The sequence below is a fragment of the Grus americana genome, chromosome 5, assembly GCF_028858705.1.
Source record: "Grus americana isolate bGruAme1 chromosome 5, bGruAme1.mat, whole genome shotgun sequence".
NCBI classification, from domain to species: Eukaryota; Metazoa; Chordata; class Aves; order Gruiformes; family Gruidae; genus Grus; species Grus americana.
The window spans coordinates 19640598-19656694 of NC_072856.1; the positions used below are offsets into that span (position 1 = coordinate 19640598).

Genomic DNA, 16097 nt, shown 5'->3' on the forward strand with positions numbered 1-16097 from the left:
AAAGGCATTTGATTTGATGCATTCAGCAGGATGCTTGGGATCTCAAGGATCTGCAGCAGAGCTGCACAAGGCATTGGTGAATGCTGCCTCCTTGCTTCTTGGACTGTTCTTCCTATAGTTTGAGAATGAAGCATGTCTTAAATGCCAAAGTGCAGGGCCACGCTAGCAGAGGCTGCCTTCAAGAGGTTTGAAGGATATGGATATTCCCACGGTTTCGAAGGGAGAGGGCTGTTCAGCAACTGGATCACTTTTATGGTTTAGCATTTTCTATCAACTTTACTTTCACAGGTCATGTTTTAATGAAAACCCACTAGTCATGGGGCCAGGGAGACGCAGGTCGAGATACTGGTGGTGGAAATTGTAGGCCTGACATGATTGTCAGCTAAGGAATCTGAACATTCTTCTGAGGCTAGTTGAGGTGGAGATCTATTTCAGTCTCTTATTCTCAGCATCTTGTGAAGCAGATGGAATCCAAATAGAAGTCAGCTTTCTCAGGCTACAGTCTCCTACTGTAGTTAGTTTTGTTCATCACCTGAAGTTCTGGTTCCTTGCAGACAACACTGCTCCTGTCTGGCCTAAACTATTTCTCCTATTTCTGGAGAGACAACAGAGCCAGCATTTCTCTCCTAAGGCCGTTGCTGACCTGGGTTAGTTTTACATACCCAGAGTCCTGCAGCCTGCAAGTTTTGTGCTCCGCCTGACTACACTGCTAGCAGATCTTCCCCTTCAATCACAGCATCCTTCTCCCATCCTTGGCGCCTTCTGCTGCTTGCACCCAATGCATGTTCCCTTTCATTCTTCTTTGCTACCAAGTGCAACCTTTCCCTAACTGTGCCCTGCATGGGGCTTGGTCCCTGCCCATCTGTCTCAGCCAGGGCCTCTTAGCAACCCTGTGGAAGCAGCAGGCTTGAACACCTGTTGGGCACAGGTCTTCCGGCAACCACAAAGATTGTCCTCAGGTACCCTAGACCCAGGTCAGACAGGGCTGGGGGGTTGGGGGGGGGCTTGGAAGAAGAACTGACACAGGGTGAGGAAAAGGTATTCCTGCTGGCTTTTGTGGTTGTTAAATCTGGTGGGTGACATTGCAATTGACCTTGTGTTTGTATTGGGATGGTTTTTATTCAGGAATGGTTGAAGAGAGATGCAAGAAGCAACTGGAAGAGTTAGTAGTGATGTTCACTGGCATTAAGATCATCTGATGTTTTAGGCAAGGACGGAAAAGAAATGTAATTTTTTAAATCTACTTTTTTAATGAAGTATGCATGGAAGAATTAAGAATATCAGGGTAGGTGACTCTGCACTCAACCTTTCATTTTCATAGCTGGAGTGGATCAAATTTCATCTCCTATACACTGAATTAAGATCATCTAAATCTATTCGGGCACCAGATCCAGTATAGCACAGTTTTCATAGCTAATCTGTGTAGCACTGCATGAGTATAGCTGATTTCTATATTTTGAGCAAGAGTAGAGTCTGGAAAGCTTTTATGATGTGTGTTAAAAAAACCTGACAAACCCAACCTGACACACAACAGAACTACCATAGTTTTAGGTTTTATTATTTACAGCTGAAGCTGAACAACAGATATATTAGCGTATCTGAACTTTGTTCAGCCTCACGCACATACAAAGATACACAGCCTTACTTTTTCATATGCATTGCCTATTATGTCAGTTCTTGGAAGAATGGAGCACAATATTGTGCTTAGAGTAATGTATTTGAAAATGCTTCAATGTCAATTGAGCGTTACTTAAGCATTTCAGAAAATGTACCCTTAAACTAGCAATTTTATCTTCAAGGATTTTTTTTTTCTTCTTTAGGATGAACCTGCTGATTCTTGAAACAAACCTGTACGGCTAAACAAGCATAAGTTTTCATCATGTTAAGAAGTAGTTTTAAGCAGAGAGACTATGTATTGTCTCAGACTCTGTAGTAAGCCAGATTATTGGGGGAGCTGGAGCAGAATTTAAGGTTTTATGTTGTACAATCTACGAAGGACTAATATTTCCACCCCTACATAATGATACATCACCTTAGAATAATTTATTAGGGCCTGTGTTTCTTGCACAAAGGATGGACATTGAGCTGCAGTAATGTCAATGTGGTGGTTTGATCCTGACTGAGGAAAGAATTGCCTATTGGCTTCTCAACAATGCATATTTTCAATTCTTCTTTAGACATAGGCCTTCTCTTAGAAGCCTGTGTTGGGTTTGCGTGGCAAGGTTTTGGTGGCAGGGGGGCTACAGGGGTGGCTTCTGTGAGAAGCTGCTAGAAGCTCCCCCTGTGTCTGATAGAGCCAATGCCAGCCGGCTCCAAGACGGGCCCGCCGCTGGCCAAGGCCAAGCCAATCAGCGCCTCTGTGATAACATATTTAAGAAGGGAAAAAACAGTTAGAGGGAGCTTTTGCAGCCGGAGAGAGGAGTGAGAAGATGTAAGGAACTCTGCAGACACCAAGGTCAGTGCAGATGGAGGGGGAGGAGGTGCTCCAGATGCCGGAGCAGAGATCCCCCTGCAGCCCATGGTGAAGACCATGGTGAAGCAGGCTGTCCCCCTGCAGCCCATGGAGGAAGGATGAGGGGGTGTGGAGATTCCACCTGCAGCCCATGGAGGACCCCACGCCGGAGCAGGTGGAGGCACCCGAAGGAGGCTGTGGCCCGTGGGAAGCCCACGCTGGAGCAAGTTCGTGGCCGGACCGGTGGACCCGTGAAGAGGGGAGCCCACGCCAGGGCAGGTTTGCTGGCAGGACTTGTGACCCCGTGGGGGACCCCACGCTGGAGCAGTTTCCTCCTGAAGGTCTGCACCCCGTGAGAGGGACTCCATGCTGGAGCAGGGGAATGATGAGAGGAGTCCTCCCCCTGAGGATGAAGAAGCAGCAGAAACACCGTGTGATGAACTGACTGTAACCCCCACTCCCCGTCCCCCTGTGCCGCTGAGGGGGGGAAGGTTGAAGCCGGTAGTGAAGTTGAGCCCAGGAAGATGGGAGTGGTGGGGGGAAGTGTTTTAAGAGTGGATTTTATTTTCTCATTCCTCTACTCTGTTTTGCCTAGTAATAAATTAGATGAATTCCCTCTCTAAGTTTGGTCTGTTTTGCTCGTGACGATAATTAGTGAGTGATCTCTCCCTGTCCTTATCTCGACCTACAAGCATTTCGTTATGCCTTTTCTCCCCTGTTTGGTGAATGAGGGGAGTGAGAGAGCGGCTCTGGTGGGCACCTGGCCTCCAGCCAGGGTCAACCCACCACAGTCCTTTTTTGGCGCCCAACGTGGGGCTCGAGACAGATCGAGATAAGGATAGTAATTGGAAGAGGTAACGGGCAAAACATTGACTGAACTTAGCTTGAGAGTGAAATAGTGGTGAAGGGACGAGAGGTGGATTCTGTGTGTATTGTCTACTTTTGTTTGGTGTTGTGATAGTGTTGCTTTGATTCTGGTGGGGGGAATTCTTTTTTCTTTTTCCTTGTTGATGTGATTAGTGTGTGTGTAGTTTTTGTGTTGAATGTATATTTTAATAATTCTTAAATATGTGATTCACAGAGGCGAGGGGTGGAATGTGTTGGGTTTGTGTGGCAAGGTTTTGGTAGTGGGGGGGCTACAGGGGTGGCTTCTGTGAGAAGCTGCTAGAAGCTCCCCCTGTGTCTGATAGAGCCAATGCCAGACGGCTCTAAGACGGGCCCACCACTGGCCAAGGCCAAGCCAATCAGCGCCTCTGTGATAACATATTTAAGAAGGGGAAAAACACTGAGAGGGAGAGCTTTTGCAGCCGGAGAGGGGAGTGAGAAGATGTAAGAAACTCTGCAGACACCAAGGTCGGGGAAGAAGGAGCGGGAGGAGGTGCTCCAGGCGCTGGAGCAGAGATCCCCCTGCAGCCCGTGGTGAAGACCATGGTGAAGCAGGCTGTGCCCCTGCAGCCCATGGAGGAAGGATGAGGGGGTGTGGAGATTCCACCTGCAGCCCATGGAGGACCCCACGCCGGAGCAGGTGGAGGCACCTGAAGGAGGCTGTGGCCCGTGGGAAGCCCACACTGGAGCAAGTTCCTGGCCGGACCGGTGGACCCGTGAAGAGGGGAGCCCACGCCAGGGCAGGTTTGCTGGCAGGACTTGTGACCCCGTGGGGGACCCCACGCTGGAGCAGTTTCCTCCTGAAGGTCTGCACCCCGTGAGAGGGACTCCATGCTGGAGCAGGGGAATGATGAGAGGAGTCCTCCCCCTGAGGATGAAGAAGCGGCAGAAACACCGTGAGATGAACTGACTGTAACCCCCACTCCCCGTCCCCCTGTGCCGCTGAGGGGGGGAAGGTTGAAGCCGGTAGTGAAGTTGAGCCCAGGAAGATGGGAGTGGTGGGGGGAAGTGTTTTAAGAGTGGATTTTATTTTCTCATTCCTCTACTCTGTTTTGCCTAGTAATAAATTAGATGAATTCCCTCTCTAAGTTTGGTCTGTTTTGCTCGTGACAACAACTAGCGAGTGATCTCTCCCTGTCCTTATCTCAACCTGCAAGCATTTCGTTATGCCTTTTCTCCCCTGTCTAGTGAATGAGGGGAGTGAGAGAGCGGCGCTGGTGGGCACCTGGCCTCCAGCCAGGGTCAACCCACCACAAAGCCTGGCAGCACTTTTAAGTATTTCAGAATTCTGTAAGGATAACCTTCCATTTACTAAGCTTCTTCTCTTCCACATAGTAGATGCTTGTTATGTAATTTATACATTATGTATATTTAATTTTGAGAGCACAATAATTTATTATCCAATATAATTTATTCTTTGATTTACTATTCCTAGCCTCTAGTGGAAATTCATATGCTAAAATATTTGGTGTTGAGATGATTCTTGTCCTGGATTATGGTGGAAACTACCTTAGTATGGTAGGAGTAAGCAATGCTTTCACTGCTCAAAGCAAGTTCTGACATTGCACTATAGCATCTTCTGGCATAACCATTCTGAAACAGCATTCGTAGTCTGAGGCTTGTCCTGAAAAGAGGGTTATTTTCCCGTAGCAGTTATCCATGACTACATGGAGGTGTCTAGAAAGATTTCAGTTTGATACAGACCTCCACATTCTGTCCTTTTTTTTTTTCCATATGCCACAAAAGATCCAGATTACAAATCCTATCCAGAGAGAGCAAAGTAAAGAAACCCCTATACAGAGACCTAATGAGGCAAGTGATTTTTTTTTTTAAAAAAAAGCAAGCTATGATTTTATCTTTTTTCAGAATGGGGAAGTTCTGCTTAAGTTTTACATCCTGCAAGAAAGTCAGGTACTTTATTGAAAAAGTCTTTTTTGCTGAGTATTCTCCTTCATACTTTTTTTATCCTAATACTTCTGTGCCAAGAGTTAGTAAAAATGAGATATTCTTCTCCTACTTTTTCCTAGTATCATAACAAATAGTAGAAATTAATACAGTATTTTAATAACCAAGTGCAGATTATATGATTTGACATACAGTGGTATAGGTACTGCTGTTGCCACGTCTACATATTTTGTTGAAATTCTCTTTTCATTAGTAATGTAACAATATGTTTTCAACTCTATTTGCATGCCAATGTTAAATATCTCACAAAATAGCACTTGGCTTTTGATCGGCCCTGCTAGGAATAACTTCATTGTGCTGGTACAATCGAACACTTGAACTGCCACTTTCCTCTGTAGAATAAACAAGCTATATTGTAGGATGGTGAGGCACTGGCACAGGTTGCCCAGAGAGGCTGTGGATGCCCCATCCCTGGAAGTGTTCAAGGCCAGGTTGGATGGGGCTTTGAGCAATGTGGTCTAGTGGAGGGTGTCCCTGTCCATGGCAGGGGGTTGGAACTAGATGATCTTTGAGGTCCCTTCCAACCCTAACCATTCTATGATTCTATGATTTAGAAAATACAGAACAGGTGAATCAACTTAGTTATCAACAGAGACAGCATACAGTACTCTGTGTTTCTATAAATAATGGTGTTTTTATCAAGCCATGTGGACCAGTGAACCTCTGTGGTGCAATGGTTTTGAATAATTGAGGAAAAGGATTTTCATATTCTTTTTAGGGTTGATAGCCATTAGTGTGTCCTGTAGGGTTTATATTAGATTTAATATATCTGTGGTTTGTGTTGTTGTTGGTGGTTGGTATGAATTTGGAGGAAAATCCGTTTGTTTTCACAGTGTGCTGCATTTTAGAGCTGCAGAATGTAGTCTGACAATCTGCTTTAAATGAGGGTTTTCAAGTTGTCCCTGATATATAGCAGAGACAGTTGGGAATGCTAATGAAAACATTTTTAGTTATGAAATAGGAAGTGTGAAAGAGGGGAGGATCTACTTAATATCAAATTTTAAATTATTAAATTATTTACATTATACTGTTTACACATATGCTATTTTTTCTCTTTTCTACTATTAATTTCAGCTGGGATGAGGGGGAAGATTCCTCCTTAGAACTGAGCACATAGGGAGAGTTCTGTCTGGTATTGTTCATAACTGAAGCGAGTCAGAAAAAAATGTTAACCTCAAGGTGACCTGTTTCCTAATTTGAGAGAGAATATTGTTACTCTCTGCCGAGTAACATGCCTACTTGCTGTTAATTCTGTGATGAATACCAAAGACATCATCACATTTTTATTGAATAGTCATGTTTTATAAAGTGTGTGCAAAGGCAATCAAGACCAAATGAAGATACATTGTTATCGAAGACTTCACATGGACCAATATACAGAGTTCATTAAAAAATATTTTTAAAAATATCCTTTTTCTGTAGAACCTCTAGCCTCTAGCTTATAGTCAAACTAAACTTCTCTTAGTATGACTAAATAGACTAGTTACTTTAGCTAGTCCCTAACAGTATGCTTTATTTCATTCAGTTCTCTTGTGCTTTCTTGTTTCTGTGAGCTTGCCTGAATCCTGCTTTTTGTTCTAGTACAGTAAGGTATTCTACCAGTAACTTGTCTTCTGCCTGACAGGAGGGTGCCCTTTGGCCAGAGCAGAAAGAGAAGTTCAGATGATACAGCAGGCTTTTAAAGGCAACAAACTCATTCTTTCAAGACAGCAAAAGCTGCCTAAACCAAACCCCACTATAAATAGTGATCTGTCATGTGTTAGTTTGGATAAATCGAAAAGAAAAATCTATGTCTAACTGAAGAAATACAAGCAAAAAGATTGTCTGATACTTTAGCTAGAAAGTTGAGACTTGGCAATGGTCAAGATCAACAAAGATTTCTGGTAGAAAAGATGCAAAGTTGATACATGTGAACAAAAAGCAACTTAGTAAACATTTTTTATCATAAATAATTTGCACTGGAAAAAAAAGTTCACATTTTGTAGTCCCAAGTGTCTTGAAAAATAGAACAGAACAAAAAACCCCCACCAATCTGTATCATTACAAAATAAAATGGAGCTGCTGAACAGCAGCGTGTTACTGAAGGTAATCAAAAAGATATGCAAACCTTCTGCCTCAATCATAGCTATGTCTCTGGTGTCTGAGAAATATTTATTGGCTTAGAAATAAAGATCTTGTTTTCTTTAAGGAGATTTTCATGTGTTCCTCTCATATCTGTCAGTTTGAGTCAAAACCTTAAATATATCAACATTTACACCTTTTTCTGCCTTGTCTGTGATTACTGCTATTCTTTGATCAATATCTAACAGTAACTTTGTTTTCTTTTTTGTAAAGAACCATCATTTTGATTATATTGAGAAAAGTTTGCATGCACTGAAGTACTTCTGCTAGACTCACGGTTCCCTAGGGTAATTTGCCAGTATACCATTGTGTACACTCTCAGATGGGGCTTTTCTTTATAAAACCTCTGTGAAGTTAAATGAGAATAAAGGCCACTATTAACATGTAAACCTGAACGCATAGAAATGCTGCAATGTTTGTGCTTTCTTCTGTAGCCTTAGTAGGGCACTGAAAGGTTTTAATGCTTATTGTTTCCCTGAGACAAGAGCAAGAAGAGAACGCTTCTGAAAAGCTCGATGTTGTCTTCTTTGTCTCTGGAGTTCTATATAATAGGAATACTTGGCTGCCTCTCTGCTGTTGTGTCCACCAAAGTATTATTGTTTCCAAATTACTTTGAGAATGCTAAACAAGGTGCACTTTTGAAGAGCCCAGAGTAATGGCAGAAATGTTACTGAGGTTCTGCTTATTTTCATTGGGCTACTGCATCATGGCTTGGCTTGTGCATCATGGCAAAAGTTAGAAGGTCAATGTGTGTGAGGTTGGTGGGGAAGCAATGAAAAGTGTCATCTGTCAAGTCAGTGATGAAATATTGTTGAGAAATCAGTGAGAATGACTTTATAAAACTTACTGAAAGCAACACACCCACAGAGAAACTACTCTGTTGGAAATCTGTTACTATTAAAATAGTAAAAATACTATTATTGCCTTTTAAAACTGACAGAGCAAAGGTGCAGGCAGCAACAGAGACAGTAATAGAGAAAGATGATGCCCCCTTACAGATTTTTCATTTCTAGGCTGCTACTTGGATACTTTAATAGTTTTACCCAAGACACCCCATAGTAGTGAAAGTGAACAGATTGGTGTCTCTCCACAGACTGTATTTGTTCTTGTTTTACATGAAATAATGTAAAGATCTTAACAGAACTATTTTTGAATAACATACCCTGCAGAAAGAACAAATACAGCTTCTAGAGTGTGCTCTCCACTCAAATGCGTAAATCCTCAGGGTAAAAACTGTCTTAGTGTGTTCTTTTGATTCTCTAGAAGATACATACTAGCTGTCTCCTTGCTGGACAACTTCTCTGCTTTTGGAAGAACTTGTAGGATTTGTGTTAATTAAATCTGGATTCTTTAATGTGCAAGAAAGGCATATAGTGGTATACAACTTTACCACCTTTTAAAGTTGGAAGTTTATACTTATATATTGTAAATATGGTGTTACTGAGTATGGAATGCTGACAAGAGATGAGTAAAAAAGGTGCTTAAATGATTCTGATGGAACCAGTGTGGTGAAAGCTTACTTCATTGTTCAGTCTATTACCGAATTTTATTACTGCACACTATATAATACTATGTATACACACACACATACACATATATAATATTATGCTATTAGTGACTCTGCAGCTAGGCTTTTCATAAATCTGTGCGTGCTCACAAAGCTATTTTAAAGGATAATATCTAAAGATTGTTAAGTTGCAAGGCAGCTCTACCTTTTGCAAGCTGCAGTTTTAGGGACTGAGAACTCAAAATCTCTACATAATATTTTTTCTTTTTTAAAATTTTCTTCCTTTTGTGTTTTCATTTATTACCATTGAAGGCATCCTTTATCAAAACTGTTAGTTTCATGGCTTAATTATTTACTATCATGTAGTATATTCAGCAATTTTGCAGCTGTTCTTTAGCAATTATGTTCTAAAAAGCAGAGAAGGCCAGAAAAAATTCTCAGTTATTGTTTCTTGACATTTTCTGCCACCAAAAAGAAAATAATTTAAGAAAAGCCTAAACAACTGAAATATGAAAGTGGTGTGGTAGTTTAAATTCAGCACTAAATAAAAGGGGTTTTGACTTGCAGGTTATATATATATATCTCCCCTCTGAAAAATCTTGTTTCGAAGATGGGTAATTGCCCTTTCACATAGTGTCCTGATGTACACAGAGCAGTGGGGAGACTGGCAAGTGCTGTTTGGAAGATGTGTACAAAGATACGGAATGTCCGTAGGAGTACTACCGTGAAACTGTTTTGGACGTATTTCTGTATATTTGGTTTGCATCAGAAATCTAAACTCTTGAGCTTTAGAATTACAGAATCCAAGAATGGTTTGGGTTGGAAGGGACCTCAAAGATCATCTAGTTCCAACCCCCCTGCTGTGGGCAGGGACACCCTCCACCAGACTGGGTTGCCCAAAGCCCCATCCAGCCTGGCCTTGAACACTTCCAGGGAGGGGGCATCCACAGCTTCTCTGGGCAACCTGTTCCAGTGCCTCACCACCCTCACAGTAAAGAATTTCTTCCTTATATCTAATCTAAATCGACCCTTTTTAGGTTTAAAGCCATCACCCCATGTCCTATCACTACATGCCATTGTAAAAAGTCCTTTATGTGATTTCTCTTACTTTTATTAAGACATACAGCTCCCTGAAAAAGGGAAAGATGGACGCTACCTAGTTGAATGTAAAACATTCGTAGGCCATGCATAGGCACTGTTGATGATCACATCATCGTGTTACAGAGATGTAGTTCCTGGTAGGTTCAGGGTTTAGTAACTAAGTTAAGTCTATTGTAACTGAAGCAGACTGAAAAGAAAATGTGTGGTATAGATTTTCAAGCTGAATAGTATTTTTTATCCTTTGAATCACTCAAGTTTGCTATAGTGGAAGATAAGTTCAATTTGCTGCAGCAGGGGCAAATGATCCTTCCTTCTAATTAGACCTGTTGCTTCTAGTCAGTTTTGTTCATGTCAGAACTGAGGAGAAAATGTGAAGTGTTAGAAAAGAGCATCAACATGGGATGTATGCTCAGTAGTGGTTTCCTTTTCATTAGAGGTTTTCTGTTAAAAAGCAACTCAAGACTAGTAAAGCAAAGCACCTGAGGATTAAAAAAGTTAACCTTTGTAAATAAATCCTAGTCTAGAAAAGAGGAGGGAAAGAAAAGGAACACCAGCCATAAATCCTGAGAACCTTTCTTCTGGATCCTTAATTTATTAGTTGAATGTGCAGCAAAGTGCAGTAGTGTGTAGGTGAAGTCATATTAGTTTTGTACATAGATACACGTCTTTGGCAGGACTGACGTTGGAGGTACTCCATCCTAAGTATGTTTTGGCTTCTCATTTACTCTGCAGAATGGAATGCTTGTTTTAGTCCAACCCTGCCCAGTGGGTTTGTAACCAGGAGCATGAGAGTCGTAACAGTCAGTTTCTGTAGACCAAGAAGTGTCCTTTTTGACAGAAGTATGGCAGTAAATTGCAGTAAAACACTGCATATTTGAAGTCTCGTATGAAAGGTGGCAGGCAGACTTAAAATTGTTTCCAAACACTTTTGCATTCTGTACCCATCTTTTTACTAGTTCGTAACTTTTAAATTTTCAAAGCCCAGTTGTGACAACTGAATCAATACTTTAGCTGCTTAGCTATTATCAAGAAGGAATGTTTTGGAGAACAAAAATGTTGCTTTGGGTAAGTTAAACCAAGACCTATTTAAATGAACCAGAATGGCAGTTCTGTTTGAGAAAAGTATTTGCAAGGTGGACATGCAGATGACATCTGTGTTTTATTTATTTATTCCTGATAATCCATGAAAATGTATCATATATACATGCTGCATGGGTGCTTCATTAGAGACTAGCATCAACACTCTAGATACTTCATCGTGCTGACCTCATTCCAGGCTAGGACCAGAGAAACAGCATGACTTTCTCTGCAAATGGTCACAAAATTCCCAGGAAATATGCAGTGAAAGGCAGTGAAACTGAGTTTTCAGTGTTTATCGTACTCTTAAGTGCTGAGGCAGCTTGGTAAAAGAAGAAAGCTAGTAAGTTAGGAGCTGATGGATGAAGAAGCAAATAAATTAGTCTGGATAGGAGTATAAAAGCAGATGTGAACTGGGACAGTGGCAGTATAAGAAGGGATAAATTAGAAGGAGAGGAGAGAAAAATAGCAATAAATATAAGCCAAAAGGAGAAGAGTGAGGTGAGCAGTGGAAAGAAGAAGGAAGGCTGGCTGTGATGAGCTCCCTGCCCATCCCTCTTTGAGAACCTGGACATGAATCTAGGTTTCTTGTACCCCAGGTATACCAATATACCATGCTTGTCTGGTTCTGTGTTATGGAAAATTTATCTTTTTTTTTAATAACTGCACATCAAATATTTGTTAAGTCAAGTATTGTCTCAGCTAGGAGATAATATGTTAAGAGCACCTGGGTAAGCATTAGTTTTGTCAAGCAAGTGTGCTGTGATACAGGTGCTGCTGTTTTACACAGAAACCCTTCAGCTTACAAGGCACATAGTAGGATAGCACAGAGATAGTAGGAAATGTGGCATATCTGGGAGGTGATGCCTGTAAAGCACCTGTATGTTTTACTACCTGAAAATGAACAGTGACTGAGGCAGATGACTACAGGAAGGGGATGGATTGTTCCCAGGCTAGGGCAATAGAAAGCCTTTGTGAAACCGCTCTGGTTTGTTGCTGTACCTCTTCCAGACTCCTCACAGCAACCTTGTTGTCTGGTTGAAACATATAAAACTTGACTTTCAGATGCATTGAGTACACAGTTGCAATTGAAGTAAATGGGAGCTTATTGTTTTGAACATTGTACTTTGAATTTTTGTTGTTCTTAATAGAGACAATGTAAAAACCATGTTAATACATTTCAAGTAGGTCCCCAAAATTAATGGATAGTAGTGACAATTTTGGGCCTAATATTTCTTTCCCCAGCTCAGGCTTGGAGTTACTCTCATCATCATAGATGTGATTTGAAGATGAAATTGTTCATTTTTGCTCTTACATATTGTGGTGATAAATGCCTAGAGGCAGGAGAAAGGAAAATAAATTTTCTCTGCCTAGTCAGGATGGGTTCTCATTAAATGCAGTTATGCCTGAAAAGCTTTAACATAATAACATACCTTATATGTAATACGCCATAATAATTGCTTCAAATTGCATTTCTAATTTTAAAGTTTGTTCATATGTATGTTGAACACTCTTTAATTGTGTTGGGTTTTTTAGCAAGCAAAATTAGGATTTCCCATCTAAAGTCATAGGTTCAGGAATAAAACTGTGTGCCAGGATGACTTGGCTTGGTAATTGTCTTCTGGGCTGTAACATCTTGATCTCATGTTCTACATGAGTGTTGTCTCCTGTCATTAGTGAAGTCACCATTCTGGAATGGGACAAGGTGTTAAAAGCTATCGGTAAATTTTAAATATACAAAACTAGATCTCTTTGCATATTTCTCTAATGGGGCAACATAAAATTTTGTTTATTTTAAAAAGGGATAGGTGGGTTCCAAGGTTTAACTTGCATTATTTGAAAAGGTGTGTTGTTCCAGGGCATGTGTGTATTGAGGAAGTGTGCAATGTGTTTGCTTATGCATTTAAATAGCATGCCTGGCTCAGGTTGACTTAAATACAAAATTACAATCTTTTATAAAACTGCTAGCAGTAGACAACAATTTACCAATATATGAATGAGCAAGCCACAGCAAAAGAGAGAAGAAATTCCCTGCAATGCTGAATATTGTAATTGCATTTAGAATAATACTGAAGGAGAGAATAAATTTTTTTAAACTAAGAAATAAAAAACTTTTTCTCTTTTTTTTGAAGTATATAGTGAGGTGGAATTTCAGCACTGATGGATTCAGGATAGTGGTTGATGGAAATCAGTTATAACATCTTGTATATAGGAGAAGGAAATTTCTTATTCAAAAATAAGATGATTTGAAGGCAAATTTCTCCATGCAAATCCTGTCATGAAAAGAGAAATTCTTGCAAGAATAAGAGATACTGTGGAAGAGATGGTTTTGATAGATTTTGCAAAAATAGAAAAATAATTTTAATGCTACCTTAAGACCACCATGTTTGCCTGTGATAGCTTTATATAATCATGATAGAGTATCAATAATGGGACTTTGAATTCAAATTCCCAATACAATCCCCAAGGAAACAAAGAAACTGATTATGATTGACCTATGGCCAGATAAACCCCTAATGTTTAGTCAGGAAAGTTGTCAGCAGTTAAATTTAGTCTTCTTGCTGGCCAAAGATGCAGGTTAAAAAGATGCAGAAGAGACAGAGGAACATGTGATAGAGACTTCTTTCTGTGACACCCATGTGGCCTATATCATTGGCAGTAGCTTGCCATCTTCTGGTCTTCTTACAGGAGACAGCAAGCAGCTTTATTTCTGCTGTGCAGCCAGAAGTGCAGACACAAGGAGACACTGTCTCTACGCTGAGGCGATACTGTGAGCTAACCAAGAACATGAATTTACAGTGTACTAACTATTCCACACCAGTTCCCTATGCAGTTTTTTGGATCCAAGGAGTATTGTGTCCTTACCTTATGTCAAGTAGGTATGAGGTAGGTCATCCCATGTTCAAAATGTCCATGGAAGAGAATAATGCCAAGAAGCTCATGGTAGAGAAAATTCATATGCAGAGTTATTTAGCACTAACTTTTCCTTGAAAACAAGCTCTTTTTAAATTTCATTTTTAGAAGATTAACTAAGCCCCTTTTATAGAAGAACTTTTCTGATAACATAATGGTGGCTTATAATTAAGAATTGCATTGATTAGCCTTGGAGGACACAATTAGGTACAGCCTAGGGATGACTTCAGTCTCTGTCGTTCGGCATATAGGAATCAGAGTGTAGAAATATTGAAGCACTGCCTTCATGTGCCTTTATAGATTTGTTAATTGATGAACATTAATTGATTCATTGCTTTTAAAAAAACAGTCTAAAAATGCGAACATGGCAAGTTTTAAAGTGGCTGAGGAAATTAATTGTCAGCAAGAAGCTATTTTTGATACAGTGTTGAACATCTAAATGTGGTAGAAGAGCTTTTTCAGAATTTTCTGCAATGTAATTTCATAACTGCTTTTTAGAAAAGTTAATTCCATATCTATGTTTTTAATTTGTAGGTACATTAAAACCTTGAAGGAGCACAAACCAAAAATTGTCTGGGATGAACAAATTGCTGAACACTACTTTGAATACAAAAGGTGAGTTACATTCATTAACTTAACATTCTGCAAATATTTTTCAGCACAGCCCAGTACACAATGAATTACCAGTTAACTATAGCATGCAACTGAATTCAGCAAATGGAAATTTTGCTGGTTGTGATCTGTATGTCAACATTGAACTACAGAATAAAAGAGTGCTTCAGGCTACAGAAATAAATCAGAGAGAGATTAATGAAATAACATAAGCTAAAACAATCTTCAGAAGAGAAGTCTGATGAGTCATATCTTTAGAAGTTATCCATCAAAGTTATCTGCTGACTGTCAGTTAGTCAGAGGCTCTGAGATTAGTCCTGTGAGCTGTTGGGTGATTACCAATACCTTGGCCAAAAATAGTTCTGAGAAAAATCTGTGGTGCAAGAGCCTGGGTTTTATAAGTCCTAGTGATAAGATTGGTCTAGCAACAGACTTCCACTGAATGGAATGGACTGTAGAGAAGTGTAATGAGAATAATATCAGGTGACTTCCAGATAAAGTTTTTAAAAGGACTGAGAGCATGAAGGGAAAGGGTAATAACTTTCTTTGTCCTCCCTTTTTCATCATGAAAGGACAAGAGGATTCCTGATGCTAGGAAAAATCCAGTTAAAACAGGCTTACACCACCACCCCCAGCAATATCATATTAAACCTCAGTGATAATTTGCTATTTTTGTATGCAAATATACAAAAATATGGTAAAATTAAAAGCAAAATCCTACTACTTCTACAAAACTGTGTCTTGTATATTACTCAATGCATTGGTAATGTGAAGAAGACACACCACTGAAAACAAGAGTGAAACACATTTTAGGGTGCCTTAGGAAAAAAAAATCAGAGCTACTTTGTTATTTCCAAAACATCATCTTGGTTTAAATATTTTTAAATATAAAAAAACCCCACAAAACTAAAACTGTCTTACTTCTATATTTTTAGTTTAATTTTCAAGATTTCTCCCAGTCTGTAATTTTCTCCTGACTTCTCAGCAACACGGATTTCTTACCAAAAAAAAAAATAAAATAATCTGCTGGTCAGCAATGTTTTAATTTGTTTTCTGTGTTTGTATGAAAGGACTGGGATCTGTGTTCCTTCATGTTTAATTCTTTGGTATTCTGTTGCAAAATTACTTTGTGCCAAACAATTGCAAGGTTTTTCGTGTTAACTAAAGAGGAATAAATCACAAGCTTTGTTTTACTGATCTTTAATGCACAATCCAATTGGAGACACAATGACCGCTAGATGAAAACTTGCTCTCAAAAGAGTGAATCTGAAGGCTCTGTTTGAATGGCATGCTTCTGGGATTCATTTCTGAAACATACTTCCTAAACATCTCCTTGCAAACTGAACGTGTGGGAAAGGGATAGCTTGTCAGTAGTACTACATCATTTGCCTTTGAAAGCCAATCTTTGGAGATTCTTGTTTGTGGGCTTCCTGGAGGAACTTTTCATGCATAAAGCACAGTGGA

General features: G+C 40.1%; 1 protein-coding gene across 2 annotated transcripts in view; it reads left to right on the forward strand.

Moving 5' to 3' along the window:
• The window catches only part of CHID1 (chitinase domain containing 1), a 128098-nt gene that overhangs the window by 108258 nt on the left and 3743 nt on the right, over window positions 1-16097 (forward strand). For both annotated transcript variants that reach the window (XM_054825771.1, XM_054825770.1), the window contains one exon: window positions 14556-14636. In XM_054825771.1, the coding sequence (XP_054681746.1) occupies window positions 14556-14636 (81 nt within the window). The remainder of the gene's footprint in view (window positions 1-14555; window positions 14637-16097) is intronic.